Source organism: Podarcis bocagei (genome assembly GCF_964188305.1).
Source record: "Podarcis bocagei genome assembly, chromosome: 13".
Taxonomy (NCBI): domain Eukaryota; kingdom Metazoa; phylum Chordata; class Lepidosauria; order Squamata; family Lacertidae; genus Podarcis; species Podarcis bocagei.
The window spans coordinates 33,502,161-33,520,803 of NC_138138.1; the positions used below are offsets into that span (position 1 = coordinate 33,502,161).

At 43.4% G+C, this 18,643-nt stretch overlaps 3 protein-coding genes across 3 annotated transcripts; all 3 read right to left on the bottom strand.

Moving 5' to 3' along the window:
* Positions 1 to 1,363: 1,363 nt before the first annotated feature.
* LOC308571788 (olfactory receptor 10AG1-like) lies at positions 1,364 to 4,440 on the bottom strand (the record flags this gene model as incomplete). The annotated part of the gene is made up of 2 exons (XM_081167414.1): positions 4,387 to 4,440; positions 1,364 to 2,329 (listed from the first exon to the last, which is right to left on the bottom strand). The coding sequence occupies exon 2, from the start codon at positions 2,327 to 2,329 to the stop codon at positions 1,364 to 1,366; it is 966 nt and encodes a 321-aa protein (XP_081023540.1). The 5' UTR covers positions 4,387 to 4,440.
* Positions 4,441 to 6,287: 1,847 nt separating this feature from the next.
* LOC308571789 (olfactory receptor 10AG1-like) lies at positions 6,288 to 7,247 on the bottom strand (the record flags this gene model as incomplete). Its single annotated transcript, XM_081167415.1, has 1 exon — positions 6,288 to 7,247. The coding sequence occupies one exon, from the start codon at positions 7,245 to 7,247 to the stop codon at positions 6,288 to 6,290; it is 960 nt and encodes a 319-aa protein (XP_081023541.1).
* Positions 7,248 to 13,315: 6,068 nt separating this feature from the next.
* LOC308570680 (olfactory receptor 10AG1-like) lies at positions 13,316 to 14,287 on the bottom strand (the record flags this gene model as incomplete). The annotated part of the gene is made up of 1 exon (XM_081165594.1): positions 13,316 to 14,287. The coding sequence occupies one exon, from the start codon at positions 14,285 to 14,287 to the stop codon at positions 13,316 to 13,318; it is 972 nt and encodes a 323-aa protein (XP_081021720.1).
* Between the last annotated feature and the right edge of the window lie 4,356 nt (positions 14,288 to 18,643).

Consider the following 18,643-nt stretch of genomic DNA (forward strand, 5'->3'; position numbering starts at 1 on the left):
GACTGTCTATGACATTAGTGTCTCACATCAAATATAACTAATCTGCACAAAGGACTCTGTGAACAGAATGCAGAGGTGCTGTATGTACTTTTGGAACCCAAGGAAATCTTTAATAAAAACAATTAAACACAAAACAAGGCAGTTTAGGAATCTGGAGGGAATGAGGATACAGCCGGGTTCAATTTTTGCTCACATGAGAAATAAAGGTGGTAGGTTTGAGAATGCAAAAGAGAGGAACTCAGCCAGGACCTTATCTTATGAAAGGATGTCCTTACTTGCAAGATAAGCTCCTTTCTCTTCTCTACGCTGAGCCAAGCTGAACTAATCGGAACAGAGTCTACAGTCATTTTCATTAATTCGGAGGAGACTCAAGGAATTCCACAGTGCAGCCCAGTGCTCTCAGGAAGATCAGCTGATGATCCGAGAATGGCTTCTTAATCAGATAAACTGGTTTACAACGCCCCCTTGTGCTCAGAATGATTTTGGCACATTTTGAAAAGTTGTTACTCTAGGACTTGTCCACACTTGTGTTATTTCAGTATCTAAGAGGTTTTCCGCTTGTCCCATGCTTTAATTTCTCCCACCACTGAGTTAGAAAAAGTGTTAGGGCTTAGCCACACTTACCTTTTGCTCCACTCCGCAGATGGGGCCGCCTCTTCCCCTTCTGCGAGGCCCACTGAGGCGCTTTGGTGCATTCCTTTGAGATCACCAGGGTGCCTTCTTCTCAAAGGGACGCACCCCTTGGAGATCTGATGAGGGGCAATGGCTTTTGCTGGGTTGCAATATTAAAGCTTTCTGCCTCTACCCATTGTATGTGTAAATAAATCCACACCTTTATTGCTTTATTTAATTATTGCATCTACAGTCGTACCTTGGAAGTTGAACTGAATCCATTCCGGAAGTCTGTTTGACTTTCAAAATGTTCGGAAACCAAAGTGTGGCTTCTGACTGGCTGCAGGAAGCTCCTGCAGCCAATCAGAAGCTGCGGAAGCCCTGTTGGATGTTCAGCTTCCAAAAGAACGCTCAAAAACCGGAACACTCACTTCCGAGTTTCACTCGTTCGGGAGCCAATTTGTTTGGGAGCCAAGGCATTCAACTTCCAAGGTATATCTTATTTATACCTATTGGGGCAAGGCTGGGAAACCTGTTGCCCTGCAGATGCTGCTGTACTGAAACAGTAAAAGAAGAAAGCTATAACTGAGAAGCTAAGATGAGTGGAAAATGTTGTAAAATTGCATTTAAGAGCTTCCGCACACCTCCTGGGTGTGAAAACTCCAAAGATAATGAAGGGGTCATGACCAAAAAGATTATATAACAAATATCTGCCAGTTTTAGATAGACTGCAAGATATTCAGCTGATTTCTCAGCCAATCTCCATGCCTACTTTGAACTGCCATTTGCTGTTAAAGATCCTTTGGAGGGCAGCCTGCACCTCCCTGTTCCTCAGAGTGTAGATGAGAGGGTTGCAAAGGGGAATGATGACCGTGTAGAAAAGAGAGAGGAACTTGTCAATCTTCACAGAGTCAGGGGTCTTGGGGAGGAAGTACACAAGTGTTGCAGAGCCATAGAAGAGACAGACCACTGTTACGTGAGATGAACAGGTGGAAAAGGCCTTCTGGCGTCCTGTGGCTGATGGCATGCGCAGTATAGCCCTGGTGATGTACACATAGGAAGCCAGGATGACTACAAATGGTCCCACAACAAAGACCACATCCTCAATATAGCTCGTCAACTCATTGGCATAGAGATCTGCACATGCCAGACTGAGTACTGGTGGGATGTCGCAGAAGAAGTGGTCCATCTCATTGGAACCGCAGAAAGGCAGGGAAAAGATGAGTCCAATTTGCACCAGTTGCATTGGGAGACTGAGGGCAAATGAGCCAATCACCAGCCCCACCCGGACTTTATGGCTCATGATTGTCATGTAGCGGAGAGGCAGGCAAATGGCAAGATAGCGGTCATAGGCCATGGCCGCCAGTAGGAAGCACTCGGTCCCACCCAGAAAAAGCAGGAAAAACATCTGTGAGGCACAGGCTGGAATGGAAATGGAGCGCTGCCCAGTGGCCAGACTGGCCATCATCTTGGGAAGAGTGACAGAGGTGTAACACAACTCTAGCCCCGATAAGCTTCTCAGGAAAAAGTACATTGGAGTTTGAAGGGCAGGGTCCCATGTTGTCACTGCCATGATCAGACCGTTGCCTAGTAGGATAGTCAGATAGACAGTCAAGAAGGTGAAGAAGAGGAGGGCAGGGTACTTATGGTATCCCAGCAAGACAAACTCAGTCACAGCGCTCTGGTTCCCCCAGTGTCTGGCCAGGTCAACATCCATCTACAGAAGAACAGAGGCAAGAAATGTATGCTGGGAGGCTGCCGTATCCTGAAATGAGATGAAGATCTCACTCTGTCCAGGCTGTCTGTCATGCAAACACAAACACATATGCTTGCCTAGAGTATGCCACTAGCTGAATCTGACATGCCCTGGTGTCCTTCAGAGTCTCTCTTTACACTGATGTGTCAAATGCCAATATAAAATGGCTTTAGGATTGCCTGAGCCTTACCACTTGGATGCAAACCCTATCCTAAAATATACCAACAACTTATAGCTGCTACCACTTACTGAATTAATAGAGCAGTAGGATCTTAATATTTCTGATGTTACAGAAAGACCATGGTCAAGTACTGAGACCTCACTCTGCCCGATCTGTCTTTCCTTTTTGAGGTGGTAAGAATATAGGAGGTTCAACCTTCCATAAACTCCAGTGTCCACAATTTAATGGCCGGGTGAAACTTCTGGCTTCTGGATGTTTTCTAGTAGCAAGTGCTTGTATTTTAGAAAGAAGAAGAAAGGCACATCTACTCACACCTGTGCCCTTCTTTGCTGACAGCTCAATTTAAATGAAAGAATTATGTCAGGGATGGGATGGAAAGAAACCACTCTCACATGATTAATTACTTCAACTGATCTCAATTCCTCCCATTCCAAAGCACTTGGTTTTCTCCCATAAGAATGAACGATTCACAGGACAGTTGCATTTCTCACTGGCAAAGATGACCTCTAGATTCAGTGACCTGGATCTAGCTCTAGGTGTTCTTAATTTGGGATGACTGATGATGGATTGTGGGAAGAATCCTAAGATGGGGTGACTATAATTATAACAAGAAAGGGGGGTGAGTGATGCTCCATACTGAATGTTTCAGCTGGCAATGCAACACAACCAGCCCTTTAAAAAACTATCCTATTTTTTCTTTATTGAAATCAGGAATGGGAACCCTGTGGCTAGAGATGGGTAAAACTGTCAAATTTTGTTTCTCACAGTTTCATTTTCCCAATCTTAAGTTCAGTTCTTATCTATCTCATGAAAACTCATCAGCATTTTAAGGGAAATTTTCACCAAACATGCACATTTTGTATTCAATTTTGCCTGATATACACTTCTTCAAAGCTATCAGGTGTAATGGAATATAATTTTGTATGCTGGTTTCACTAATATATGGATTATTATGTACACTTTACCCCAGTATATAGATTTTTGTACATATTACTTTGGTAGAGGACCACCTTGCAAAATTTGGAAAAGTGTTAATTTTGAAGGATAACTGTTTTGGCTCATGTATTGTTTGAGAAAGTGAGAATCATGTAGGTTTGCCCATAAATACAAACTGAATTGAATTCTGTCTCCCACCTCCGCCACCCACATCCCTTCCTGTGGCCCTTCAGATTTTGTTGGGCATCACATCAGCCCCAGCCAGCATGGGCAATGGTCAGAAATGTTGAGAACTGGTGTCCAGCAAGATATGGAGAGCCACAGGTTCCCCATCCCTAGGTTAGATGCCACAAGACAGGACTTCTCTGATAACATACAGAGTTGGTTCACCCAGTGAAAGTGATTGACAGTAGGTTCGTAAAGATAAGAGACAGCTCTTCTTCACTCAAAATTAACAGATCTTGCTGGCAAAGTTTTAACTGATGAAATTGAGTGACAGGCTGAAGTTGCCAGAATGCCTTGAATCCCACCCACAAAACAGTGAAAGTGTCCTAAATTCCCAAACTCCCGAGAAGTAATCATTTCACCTTACCTCCTCACAATGCAAGGGTAATTCGGATCCTGAAGAGCTGAATACATTCAAAAGTCATCATATGTCAATGAGCAACATAAATTGTTTCAGGTAATGATTCGTCAGTGCTGCTTCACCTTTCCTGCAAAGCTCTCCTCCGCATTTCAACATGTAACTCAACTAAAATTCAGGTCCACTATCTACTATCCTAGGCTACATTTTCTATTTCCACATCCATTATTCTTACCAATCTGATTTGGGTTATCTTCCCTAGAGGTCTGTTCCCTAACTAACCCAACTGAATTGGCACAGGGAAGGAAGAACATTTACCTGCTTTGCAGCTGAGGTGCCGCTGTGCTAAGCACTGGGTTAATTTCTCCTGCAAGAACCAGGGCAGGAAGCCTCTACCTGTGTCCTTGCCTAGCAACCACACTTTCCCAAGGTATATATAGAGTTGCCATTCATGTGCAGGATGGAAGAGGAAGGTGGCTGTGGGGAGTCCCATAGGAGCAAATGTGCTAATCATGCTAAACATTGGAAATACAGTTTGTGTTGAGAACATGTAGGGATGTAAATATCCTAGGTGTTTGGTCCCATGGTCCACAGGCTCCTCTAGCAGAATCACTATTCTGTGCCAACTTAGCATGAATCATAGTGTGATCATAGGGCTGGCTCTGTTGTTATGGAGAGTGGATGTCCCACCCAGGCCTCAAACGTGATATTAAGATATTGGAAATGTGAATATCCCCAGAGGATTCCTGGCAGAATTGTTATAAGACAGGGTCACGTGTGCCCTGTACTGGTCCCAGGTATAGTGGAGGTAGGGATCAGGGAGAAATTCATTTGAATGTGCCCAGTTCACACTTCCTGAACCAATACATGAACTGCAGCACTGCTACCCTTCAAAATCCGCACTTCTCTGAATTTTGCAATGCAGTTCTCTAACAGCAACAAAATATTAAAAAGTGCTTTTTGGGGGAGTGTGTGCATATATAGTGCATATAATCTAGTGCATATAATTGTCAGCATTTCACTCATCTGTTGCTGGATATGTGATGGTTACAGCACATGTCTGTGTTTACTTTCCAGGCTTGGAAAGTGTGTGAACGGAAGTCAGTCCTATCTCTTCCGCTGTATTGTACTTGGAGAAGAAAGGAGAAAATTGCCATGATTGCTTTGTCCTGTATATATTGCTTAATAAATACTTAGAATGCACACACCAAAGCTCCACTTCGTTTCTGCTATACTCTGCTGAGTGAGCATGCACATAGTCTTCTGATATGTGTCACTGGTGCGTGCCAGGGCTGAAGATTTATGGATATCCCAGGCTGCACTGCATAATGAAGATGCCCGGAGAGGTCTGTCTCATTCCGGGGGCTGTGTGTACCCCCCGGGCGTGTTCTGACATTCATATGCATATATGGTGCATATAATGCACAAAAATGCACATTAGAGGAAATTGCTTGAAATATGTGTGAATTAGACAAAACCTCTTACAAAAATACATGTATCAGAAATAAGCTGAAATATGTGTATGAATTTTCGCTGGAATTTCTAAACAAAGAAATTGCCAACTGACGTTGAAATTGAAATTGATTGGAAAAAGAAGAAACTGAGAGAAACTGAAATTGACAGATTTATGCACCCACACTGTGTGTGAGCATTCTCAGCAAGCCCTTATTCTTCGCCTTTGATCTGGGACCCCACAACAGTTTTCTAAACATGTAGTAGGCCAGATAGTTGGGTTCACACACTTATATTGGGAAGGGAGTTTCCCAGTGCCCTCTACCTTTTCCAAAGCCCCATCCCCAAATGTGCTATAGCCATATAGGGTAGTTATATCAGCATGATGTAGGGAGGAACCTCTGAACATCCTAGTGCAAATCAAAAATTAGTTTAATCAAAAAATCATTTATTCAGGGGAGCAGAGCAGAAGACAAAAGGAGCCAGGCATGTAGGTAAATAAGAGCTCCCTGAAACTTTAGTTATACATTCTGGTTTTCTTCTTATAAAGAACAACACCCTTTTTGGTTGTAATAATTGTTAGTCCTCCTCAGAGGAGACATAATGAAATTGATGGAAATGACTTGGGTCTACTGATCTCAATGAGTCTACTCGTAGTAGGACTTAGTTGGATACACCCAGGGAGACTTACAGGATCCTCTAAAAGGCAATTTGAGTTTTGGGAGATAGGGATTATTTTAAAGGTTTAAGAAATGGATGACAGTTGATTACCCTGTGCCCACCTCAAAAGCTCTTTTCCTCCACAACAGTTTCGTGAGAGCAACCTTCACCTCCCTGTTCCTAAGAGTGTAGATAAGGGGATTGCAAAGGGGGATGATGACCGTGTAGAAAAGAGAGAGGAATTTGTCAACTTTCAGGGAGTCCTCTGTCTGTGGGTGCAAGTACACAAGCATCCCTGAGCCATAGAAGAGACTGACCACAATCAGGTGGGACGAGCAAGTGGAGAAGGCCTTCTGGCGTCCTGTGCCTGATGGCATGCGCAGGATGGTTTTGGTAATGTGGGCATAGGAACCCACTATGAGGGAAAAGGGGAGCACCACCATGAGGATGTTCTCTGCATACACAGCCAACTCGTTGGCATACAGGTCGGCACATGCCAGGCGAAATATGGGTGGGATGTCACAGAAGAAGTGGTCAATCTCATTGGGCCCACAAAAAGGCAAGGAGAAGACAAAGCCAATTTGCAGTAAGTGCACCACAAGGCTGATAGCAAAGGAACTGACCACCATACCCACCCGCACCTTATGGCTCATGATGGTCATGTAATGGAGAGGCTGGCAGATGGCAAGATAGCGGTCGTAGGCCATGGCCACTAGCAGCAGGCATTCTGTGGCACCCAGGAAGAGCATAAAGAACATTTGTGCGGCGCAGGCTATCAGTGAGATAGAGAGGTCCCCTAAGACAAGATTGGCCATCATTTTAGGAAGGGTGACTGAAGTGTAGCAGATCTCCAACCCTGAGAGGCTGCGCAAGAAGAAGTACATGGGGGTATGGAGAGCAGGGTCCAGCGTTGTCACCACCACAATAAGGCCATTGCCCAGTAATATGGCCAGGTAGATGGCCAGGAAGGCAGAAAAAAGGAGGACAGGGTGTCCTTGGTATCCCAGCAAGATGAATTCCTTCACTGTGCTTTGGTTCTTCCAGCATCTGGCCTGCTCAGCATCCATCTGCAGAGGCAAGTGAGGCATTTGTGAGTCTCAGGTCCAGTTTCTGGATCAGGATCAGGAGGAGAGTGGTGGGTGACAAAGGGTAAAAGTGCCTGTCTCCTCCCACTAGAGATCATCTGTCCTTTGCAGTGACAATTTATTGAGGAGAGGAGAAATAATCCAACAACCAAGGGCAAAACAATCCGTTTACCCAAGAGTAAATGGTAAAGTCGACCAGAGGCAGACTTTGGTCATCTTTCACAACATGGTGCCCTTTGCAAGGCCAAAATCTGGTCCCCCAAAATGGATCTTCTCAATTATGGATCTCAATTTTGAGCACTCTTAGTTCTGTGCCCTCTGTGTGTGAGTGTGTGTGGTGGTGGTGGGGAAACTGCCAAAATCACCCTAAATCTGACGCTGTAGGTGTGATTGGACCCAATGGAGCTTACTCCTGAGTAGACATGTACGATTGCACTGAGAGTATGCGGCAGGGAGAATAGAAGAAATACAAAAAAGGGGGAGAGAAGAACAAAGACAGAGAGGATAAGTGAAACAGAAAAAGAAGATGGATATATGTGATCGACGAAAGATTAAAAGTAGCTCATGCAATTGTTGCGGATTAGGGTTCAAGGTGATCCAGAGAAGGGTGGTCAGGTGCAAAAGAGGACAGGGCTTCTGCCTCTGCATGTTTGACACTTATTTATTAATTATTTCAAATTCTAACTCACCCTTCCTCCCCAAAGAGAGCCCAGGGTAACTCACAATAATTAAAATGTTGTGTAACAGAATTCAAAGCAGCACTATATTCTACGGTCAGCTTCATAAAATTATTAGTCACAAGCCTGGATAATTAAAAATTTTTTTTTTACATGTTTCCTGAATGTAGGTTAAAAGGGGGAATGTCTGAGTTCCTTGCATTCCCCCAGTGTCTGGCCAGGTCAACATCCATCTATAGAAGAACAGAGGCGAGAAATGTATGCTGGGAGGCTGCCGTATCCTTAAATGAGCTGAAGATCTCACTCTGTCCAGGCTGTCTGTCATGCAAACACAGACTAACACATATGCTTGCCTAGAGTATGCCACTAGCTGAATCTGACATGCCCTGGTGTCCTTCAGAGTCTCTCTTTACACTGTTGCGTCAAAAACCAATATAAAATGGCTTTAGTATTGCCTGAGCCTTACCACTTGGATGCAAACCCTATCCTAAAATATACCAACAACTTATAGCTGCTACCACTTACTGAATTAATAGAGGAGTTGGATCTTAATATTTTTGATGTTATAGGAAGACCATGGCCAAGTACTGAGACCTCACTCTGCCCAATTTTTATTTTACCACTCTTTTATTTTTGAGGTGGTAAGAATATAGGAGGTTCAACCTTCCATAAACTCCAGTGAAAAGAAACCACTCTCACATGATTAATTACTTCAACTGATCTCAATTCCTCCCATTCCAAAGCACTTGGTTTTCTCCCATAAGAATGAACGATTCACAGGACAGTTGCATTTCTCACTGGCAAAGATGACCTCTAGATTCAGTGACCTGGATCTAGCTCTAGGTGTTCTTAATTTGGGATGACTGATGATGGATTGTGGGAAGAATCCTAAGATGGGGTGACTATAATTCTAACAAGAAAGGGGGTGAGTGATGCTCCATACTGAATGTTTCAGCTGGCAATGCAACACAACCAGCCCTTTAAAAAACTATCCTATTTTTTCTTTATTGAAATCAGGAATGGGAATCCTGTGGCTAGAGATGGGTAAAACTGTCAAATTTTGTTTCTCACAGTTTCATTTTTCCAATCTTAAGTTCCGTTCTTATCTATCTATCATCTATCTATCTATCTATCTATCTATCTATCATCTATCTATCTATCATCTATCTATATCTATCTATCTATCTATCTATCTATCTATCTATCTATCATCTATCTATCTATCATCTATCTATCTATCTATCATCTATCTATCTATCATCTATCATCTATCATCTATCTATCTATCTATCTATCTATCTATCTATCTATCTATCTATCATCTATCTATCATCTATCTATCTCTATCTATCTATCATCTATCTATCTATCTATCTATCTATCTATCTATCTATCTATCTATCTATCATCTATCTATCTATCTATCTATCTATCTATCTATCTATTATCTATCTATCTATCTATCATCTATCTATCTATCATCTATCTATCATCTATCTATCTATCTATCTATCTATCTATCTATCTATCTATCATCTATCTATCTATCATCTATCTATCTATCTATCTATCTATCTATCTATCTATCTATCTATCATCTATCTATCTCTACCTATCATATATCTATCATCTATCTATCTATCTATCTATCTATCTATCTATCTATCTATCATCTATCTATCTATCTATCTATCTATCTATCTATCTATCTTCTTCATCATCATCATCTATCTATCTATCATCTCATGAAAACTCATCAGCATTTAATGGGAATTTTCACCAAACATGCACATTTTGTATTCAATTTTGCCTTATATACACTTCTTCAAAGCTATCAGGTGTAATGGAATATAATTTTGTATGCTGGTTTCACTAATATATGGATTATTATGTACACTTTACCCCAGTATATAGATTTTTGTGTGTATTACTTTGGTAGAGGACCACCTTGCAAAATTTGGAGAAGTGTGAATTTTGAAGGATAACTGTTTTGGCTCATGTATAGTTTGAGAAAGTGAGAATCATGTAGGTTTGCCCATAAATACAAACTGAATTGAATTCTGTCTCCCACCTCCGCCACCCACATCCCTTCCTGTGGCCCTTCAGATTTTGTTGGGCATCACATCAGCCCCAGCGAGCATGTCCAATGGTCAGAAATGTTGAGAACTGGTGTCCAACAAGATATGGAGAGCCACAGGTTCCCCATCCCTAGGTTAGATGCCACAAGACAGGACTTCTCTGATAACATACAGAGTTGGTTCACCCAGTGAAAGTGATTGACAGTAGGTTCGCAAAGATAAGAGGCAGCTTTTCTTCACTCAAAATTAACTGATCTTGCTGGCAAAGCTTTAACTGATGAAATTGAGTGACACGCTGAAGTTGCCAGAATGCCTTGAATCCCACCCACAAAACAGTGAAAGTGTCCTAAATTCCCAAACTCCCTAGAAGTAATCACTTCACCTTACCTCCTCACAATGCAAGGACAATTCGGATCCTGAAGAGCTGAATACTTTCAAAAGTGATCATATGTCAATGAGCAACATAAATTGTTTCAGGTAATGATTCGTCAGTGCTGTGACTGCTTCACCTTTCCTGCAAAGCTCTCCTCCGCATTTCAATTTGTAACTCAGCTAAAATTCAGGTCCACCATCTGATATCCTAGGCTACATTTTCTATTTCCACATCCATTATTCTACCAACCTGGTTTGGGTTATCGTCCCTAGAGGTCTGTTCCCTAACTAACGCAACTGAATTGGCACAGGGAAGGAAGAACATTTACCTGCTTTGCAGCTGAGGTGCTGCTGTGCTAAGCACTGGGTTAATTTCTCCTGCAAGAACCAGGGCAGGAAGCCTCTACCTGTGTCCTTGCCTAGCAACCACACTTTCCCAAGGTATATATAGAGTTGCCATTCATGTGCAGGATGGAAGAGGAAGGTGGCTGTGGGGAGTCCCATAGGAGCAAATGTGCTAATCATGCTAAACATTGGAAATACAGTTTGTGTTGAGAACATGTAGGGATAATAATAATATAATAATAATAATTTATTATTTGTACCCCGCCCATCTGGCTGGGTTTCCCCAGCCACTCTGGGCGGCTTCCACAGAAACCAAAAAACACTAAAATATCATACATTAAAAGCTTCCCTGAATAGGGCCGCCTTAAGATGTCTTCTGAATGTCAGGTAGTTGTCCATCACCTTGACATCCAATGGGAGGGCATTCCACAGGGCGGGCGCCACCACCGAAAAGGCCCTCTGCCTAGTTCCCTGTAGCTTCGCTTCTCATAATGAGGGAACCGCCAGAAGGCCCTCGGCGCTGGACCTCAGTGTCCGGGCAGAACGATGGGGGTGGAGATGCTCCTTCAGGTATACTGGGCCGAAGCCGTTTAGGGCTTTAAAGGTCAACACCAGCACTTTGAATTGTGCTCGGAAACGTACTGGGAGCCAATGTAGGTCTTTCAAGACCGGTGTTATGTGGTCTCGGCGGCCGCCCCCAGTCACCAGTCTAGCTGCCACATTCTGGATTAGCTGTAGTTTCCGAGTCACCTTCAAAGGTAGCCCCACGTAGAGCGCATTGCAGTAGTCCAAGCGGGAGATAATTAGAGCATGCACCACTCTGGCCAGACAGTCCGCGGGCAGGTAGGGTCTCAGCCTGCGTACCAGGTGGAGTTGGTAGACAGCTGCCCTGGATACAGAAAAATCCTAGGTGTTTGGTCCCATGGTCTACAGTCTCCTCTAGCAGAATCACTATTCTGCGCCAACTTAGCATGAATCATAGTGTGATCATACGGCTGGCTCTGTTGTTATGGAGAGTGGATGTCCCACCCAGGCCTCAAACGTGATGTTAAGATATTGGAAATGTGAATATCCCCAGAGGATTCCTGGCAGAATTGTTATAAGACAGGGTCACATGTGCCCTGTACTGGTCCCAGGTATAGTGGAGGTAGGGATCAGGGAGAAATTCATTTGAATGTGCCCAGTTCACACTTCCTGAACCAATACATGAACTGCAGCACTGCTACCCTTCAAAATTCACACTTCTCTGAATTATGCAATGCAGTTCTCTAACAGCAACAAAAGATTAAAAAGTGCATTTTAGGGGAGTGTGTGCATATATACTGCATATAATCTAGTGCATATAATTGTCAGCATTTCACTCCGCTGTTGCTGGATATGTGGTGGTTACATCACATGTCTGTGTTTACTTTCCAGGCTTGGAAAGTGTGAGAAAGGAAGTCAGTCTTATCTCTTCCACTCTATTGTATTTTTGTCTTCTCTCTATCTCTCAGAGAAGAAAGGAGAGAGTTGCCATGATTGCTTTGTCCTGTATATATTGCTTAATAAATACTTAGAATGCACACACCAAAGCTCCACTTTGTTTCTGCTATACTCTGCTGAGTGAGCATGCACATAGACTTCTGATATGTGTCACTGGTGCGTGCCAGGGCTGAAGATTTATGGATATCCCAGGCTGCACTGCATAATGAAGATGCCCGGAGAGGTCTGTCTCATTCCGGGGGCTGTGTGTACCCCCCGGGCGTGTTCTGACATTAATATGCATATATGGTGCATATAATGCACAAAAATGCACATTAGAGGAAATTGCTTGAAATATGTGTGAATTAGACAAAACCTCTTACAAAAATACATATATCAGAAATAAGTTGAAATATGTGTATGAATTTTCACTGGAATTTCTAAACAAAGAAATTGCCAACTGACGTTGAAATTGAAATTGATTGGAAAAAGAAGAAACTGAGAGAAACTGAAATTGACAGATTTATACATCCACACTGTGTGTGAGCATTCTCAGCAAGCCCTTATTCTTTGCCTTTGATCTGGGACCCCACAACAGTTTTCTAAACATGTAGTAGGCCAGATAGTTGGGTTCACACACTTATATTGGGAAGGGAGTTTCCCAGTGCCCTCTACCTTTTCCAAAGCCCCGTCCCCAAATGTGCTATAGCCATATAGGGTAGTTATATCAGCATGATGTAGGGAGGAACCTCTGAACATCCTAGTGCAAATCCAAAATTAGTTTGATAAAAAAACCATTTATTCAGGGGAGCAGAGCAGAAGACAAAAGGAGCTAGGCATGTAGGTAAGTAAGAGTTCCCTGAAAATTTAGTTATACGTTCTGGTTTTCTTTTTATAAAGAACAACACCCTTTTTGGTTGTAATAATCGTTAGTCCTTCTCAGAGGAGACCCAATGAAATTAATGGAAATGACTTGGGTCTACTGATCTCAGTGAGTCTACTCGTAGTAGGACTTAGTTGGATACACCCAGGGAGACTTACAGGATCCTCTAAAAGGCAATTTGAGTTTTGGGAGATAGGGATTATTTTAAAGGTTTAAGAAATGGATGAAAGTTGATTACCCTGTGCCCACCTCAAAAGCTCTTTTCCTACACAACAGTTTCGTGAGAGCAACCTTCACCTCCCTGTTCCTAAGAGTGTAGATAAGGGGATTGCAAAGGGGGATGATGACGGTGTAGAAAAGAGAGAGGAACTTGTCAACTTTCAGGGAGTCCTTTGTCTGTGGGTGCAAGTACACAAGCATCCCTGAGCCATAGAAGAGACTGACCACAATCAGGTGGGACGAGCAAGTGGAGAAGGCCTTCTGGCGTCCTGTGCCTGATGGCATGCGCAGGATGATGTGGGCATAGGAGGTCACTATGAGGAAAAAGGGGAGCACCACCACAAGGATGTTCTCTGCATACACAGCCAACTCGTTGGCATACAGGTCGGCACATGCCAGGCGAAGTATGGGTGGGATGTCGCAGAAGAAGTGGTCAATCTCATTGGGCCCACAAAAAGGCAAGGAGAAGACAAACCCAATTTGCAACAAGTGCACCACAAGGCTGATGGCAAAGGAACTGACCACCATCCCCAAACACACCTTATGGCTCATGATGGTCATGTAATGGAGAGGCTGGCAGATGGCAAGATAGCGGTCGTAGGCCATGGCCACTAGCAGGAGGCATTCTGTGACACCCAGGAAGAGCATAAAGAACATTTGTGCAGCGCAGGCTATCAGTGAGATAGAGAGGTCCCCTAAGATAAGATTGGCCATCATTTTAGGAAGGGTGACTGAAGTGTAGCAGATCTCCAACCCTGAGAGGCTGCGCAAGAAGAAGTACATGGGGGTATGGAGAGCAGGGTCCAGCGTTGTCACCACCACAATAAGGCCATTGCCCAGTAATATGGCCAGGTAGATGGCCAGGAAGGCAGAAAAAAGGAGGACAGGGTGTCCTTGGTATCCCAGCAAGATGAATTCCTTCACTGTGCTTTGGTTCTTCCAGCATCTGGCCTGCTCAGCATCCATCTGCAGAGGCAAGTGAGGCATTTGTGAGTCTCAGGTCCAGTTTCTGGATCAGGATCAGGAGGACAGTGGTGGGTGACAAAGGGTAAAAGTGCCTGTCTCCTCCCACTAGAGATCATCTGTCCTTTGCAGTGACAATTTATTGAGGAGAGGAGAAATAATCCAACAACCAAGGGCAAAACAATCCATTTACCCAAGAGTAAATGGTAAAGTCGACCAGAGGCAGACTTTGGTCATCTTTCACAACATGGTGCCCTTTGCAAGGCCAAAATCTGGTGCCCCCAAATGGATCTTCTCAATTATGGATCTTCTCAATTTTGAGCCCTCTTAGTTCTGTGCTGTGCTGTGTGTGTGTGTGTGTGTGTGTGTGTGTGTGTGTGTGGTGGGGAAACTGCCAAAATCACCCTAAATCTGACGCTGTAGGTGGGATTGAACCCAATGGAGCTTACTCATAAATAGACATGTACGATTGCACTGTGAGTGTGCGGCAGGGGGAATAGAAGAAATACAAAAAGGGGGGAGAGAAGAACAAAGACAGAGAGGATGAGTGAAACAGAAAAAGAAGATGGATATATGTGATTGAAGAAAGATTAAAAGTAGCTCATGCAATTGTTGCAGATTAGGGTTCAAGGTGATCCAGAGAAGGGTGGTCAGGTGCAAAAGAGGACAGGGCTTCTGCCTCTGCATGTTTGACATTTATTTATTAATTATTTCAAATTCTAACTCACCTTTCCTCCCCAAAGAGAGCCCAGCGTAACTCACAACAATAAAAATGTTGTGTAACAGAATTCAAAGCAGCACTATAATCTATGGTCAGCTTCATAAAATTATTAGTCACAAGCCTGGATAATTTAAATTTTTTTTTACATGTTTCCTGAATGTAGGTTAAAAGGGGGGATGTCTGATTTCCCTGAGTTCTTTCAGACGTCTTCTGAAAACTGTATTGTAGTGTATTCTTAGAAGACGGACTGGTTTGTTTGTTTTTAATCATGTTTAGCTGTGTGGACTCTGTAGCCTAAAATTCCCTGCTTTCTTTCCATTAATAGCAAATATTTTTGTATCTTACCTTTCATTCAAAATTCATGCACATGAAATATGCATTGATGCAATTATGTGAATTTTAGGCTCCTAATTAATAGCCCAGGCTTGTTGTGAGAATAAAATACAATAAAAATAAAATGAGAATGTCTGCAGAGGGAACTATGTACCTTAAAGCTTGCCTCCCCCAATAAATCATGAGTTCTATGATCAGTGGAGGGGGCCCTTTGATTACTTCAAAATTTATCCCACCTTACTTTGTTGGGGGGTGAGCAGCCCCTCCTCATTCTGTTGGGTGGCTTGGCAGAAAGGCAATACATAAATACAGCAAGTAAGTAAATTAATAAAATAAAATAAAGGTTGCCAACCAAGTCTTGCCCTGAAAGCAATACTGAGGATGTTTGCATTTTAGTAAAACAACAAACCTGTGAGGTAAACCCTACTTTGAGCAATAAGGACTGGTCCAAAGTCACCCAAGAAACTTTATGGATAGAAGGGAATTTCAACCCATGTCCCTTTGCTACCAACTCAACACTGTAGTCCTTATATTACACTGGCTTCATGAATCTGCCTTTCCCTCCTGCATGAACAAGGAAGTACTAGTTCTGTGGTATGAGGATTTCTATTGCTCCGCAAGCTTCTGTCAGGCACTCTGTGGTGCGCCCACATTAAAAACCCACATTGATTTTTCAATGTATTTTATTCTAATACTGTGTTTATCGGATTACAAAGAAAAGAGATAAAGCGAATAACAAAAGTACAATTAAAGATCACACAAAGCATCTAGCACAAAGCATCACAAATGCTATAAGGGGCAGGGGAAAAAAAAATTAAATGGCCCACCAAGACCCTCAGCAATTTTCAAGTGGTGCGTGGGGGGGGGGGGAGTTCGGGAACCACAGAAACAGGACAAGCAAGAACAATGAAAAGTAGCTGAATTTTTTGGTGACAAGAGGCTGAAAGATAGAGAGCAAACAGACAGAGTTACTATAGTTAAGTCAGATACCCAAGCGAACATTTCTACAACTGAATGATGTCCCTCCCCTAATTTATCGTTATGGAGAAATTATTATAGAATTATGGTACTCTTAAGCTATCTTAAGTGTTACCTTCTTTGCAGCTACGTTTCTGCTGTCCACAGCTCTTGCCAGGCTGCTGTCTTTCCCTTGCCGGGGTCAGAGTAGGGGACTCTTAACACCCTTTAGCTTTAGCATGGGAAGCAGTGCTCTCCCAAATGCCTATTGCTGATGTGGGGAGTGTCAGAGAGCAGTTGGCTGCTAACTAACTTTGCCACCAAAGGTCGTTGTTAGCCAACCCAAGATCAGCATCAACTGTAGCAGTGGTAGGATTCCAGTGGGAATAATATGCTCATTCCATTGGGTAAACAGCAGAGAAAGAAGTACATTTTAAATCAAGAGCATCAGAAGAGCCCCACTGGATCAGTCCTAAGTCCCATCCAGCCCAGTCCAATAGGATTTGAAGGCAATAATGGTTTCTCCCTCCAGCAACTGGTTCACAGTGACTAGGTAAAGATAAGGTAAAGGACCCCTGGACGATTAAGTCCAGTCAAGGGTGACTATAGGGTTGAGGTGCTCATCTCACTTTCAGGCTGAGGGAGCCAGCGTTTGTCCGCAGACAGCTTTCCAGGTCATGTGGCCAGCAGGACTAAACTGCTTCTGGTGCAACAGAACACCGAGATGGAAACAAGAGTGCATGGAAACAGCGTTTACCATCCCGCCACAGTGGTACCTATTTATCTACCTGCACTGGCATGCTTTTGAACTGCTAGGTTGGCAGGAGCTGGGACAGAGCAACAGGAGCTCACCCTGTCATAGGGATTCAAACCGCCAACCTTCTGATCGGCAAGCCCAGGAGGCTCAGTGGTTTAGACCAGGCACAGGCAAACTCGGCCCTCCAGATGTTTTGAGACTACAATTCCCATTATCCCTGACCACTGGTCCTGTTAGCTAGGGATAATGGGAGATGTAGTCCCAAAACATATGGAGGGCCGAGTTCGCCTATGCCTGGTTTAGTTCACAGCGTTACAGTGTTATATCCATATATTCAATAGCCACTTAAAATATTGCCATCCATGAACTGATATAACTGCTTGTTAAAGCCAGATAAGCTAATAGCCCCCTCAATATCATGTGGTAGGGAGTTCCATAGATACTCTATGCAATGTGTGAAGGAGTGCTTTCTTTTGTCTGCCTTGTACCTGCTATTTGAGACAATTTCATTCTCAAGCAATTTCATTGCTTTCCCTAACAATCCCTCACAAGCAATTTGCCATTCTCGTCTGTCACAAAACCCTGAATTGATGTTTCAAACCACCATGCCCTCTTTCTTGGTAAGTCACCACTAGTTCAGACCCCATTGCTGAATACGTGAAGTTGAATGATCTGCCTCAAATGTGCATTATTTTATACTTATTTTGCCATTTCATTGTGCATTTGTTCTGTTTGCAGGGATGGTTTTGGATAGGGCTATGTACCAGATTTGACTGCAACCCAAACCGAATCAAGCCAATTTGGGGGGTTCTGGACTTCAGCCATGTTAGGTTGAGATGACCATCACCCCTGTTGGCCATGCTTCCTGAGGCTGATGGAAAATAGAGTTCAGCAGCATCAGAGAGGGCCACAAATTAGGTACCCCTGGTTTCCAGGATCATCAATATTCATAAGCTTGGCAACAATCACCCCCCCCCACTAAGAGCAGGGCCCACTCTGAACCATGTCAGGCAGGTGCAGAGCTCAGGATACCCTAAAGCCCCTTCTGCTTCCTCCCCAGGGGTGGGGAGAGACCAACAGTACCTCCTATTCACTAATAGACCACTGTAGAGTCGGCGTGGAGGAGGGCTGTGGAGAAGGAGGCAGATCTACTCTCCAAAGAGCACAGCACAGCTGTTGTTGCCATGGTGGCTGCTGTGGCAGCAGCAGGCAATGCATTCCCTGGAGGCCAGTTCTGCTGCCCCTGTAGATCCTGCTGCTTGAGGCAGTCACCTTACCTTGCCTCATGGGTGAGCCGGCCCTGTGTGTGTGTTGCATTGTGCAACTGACATTTGTGATTGTTCCTAGCTTTCTCTTTTATGTGTGGGTGTTCTCTAGGTTTCCAGCAGTCTATATTTTTAGCCTTCCAAAGACCTGTTAACCCTTATGAGCAATAAAGTGACCAGTAACCCGCCTCCAAGTTTTACAGTTCTGAAGGCAAATTTATAATTTTTGCAATAAAAAATACACTGAATAATAAGGAAGCAGACATTACAAATTCGTATTTTTTAAATCATAGATTTCTTTATTTCAGTTTCCATTTCAGTAGCAGACAGGCAATTACAAATCTCTT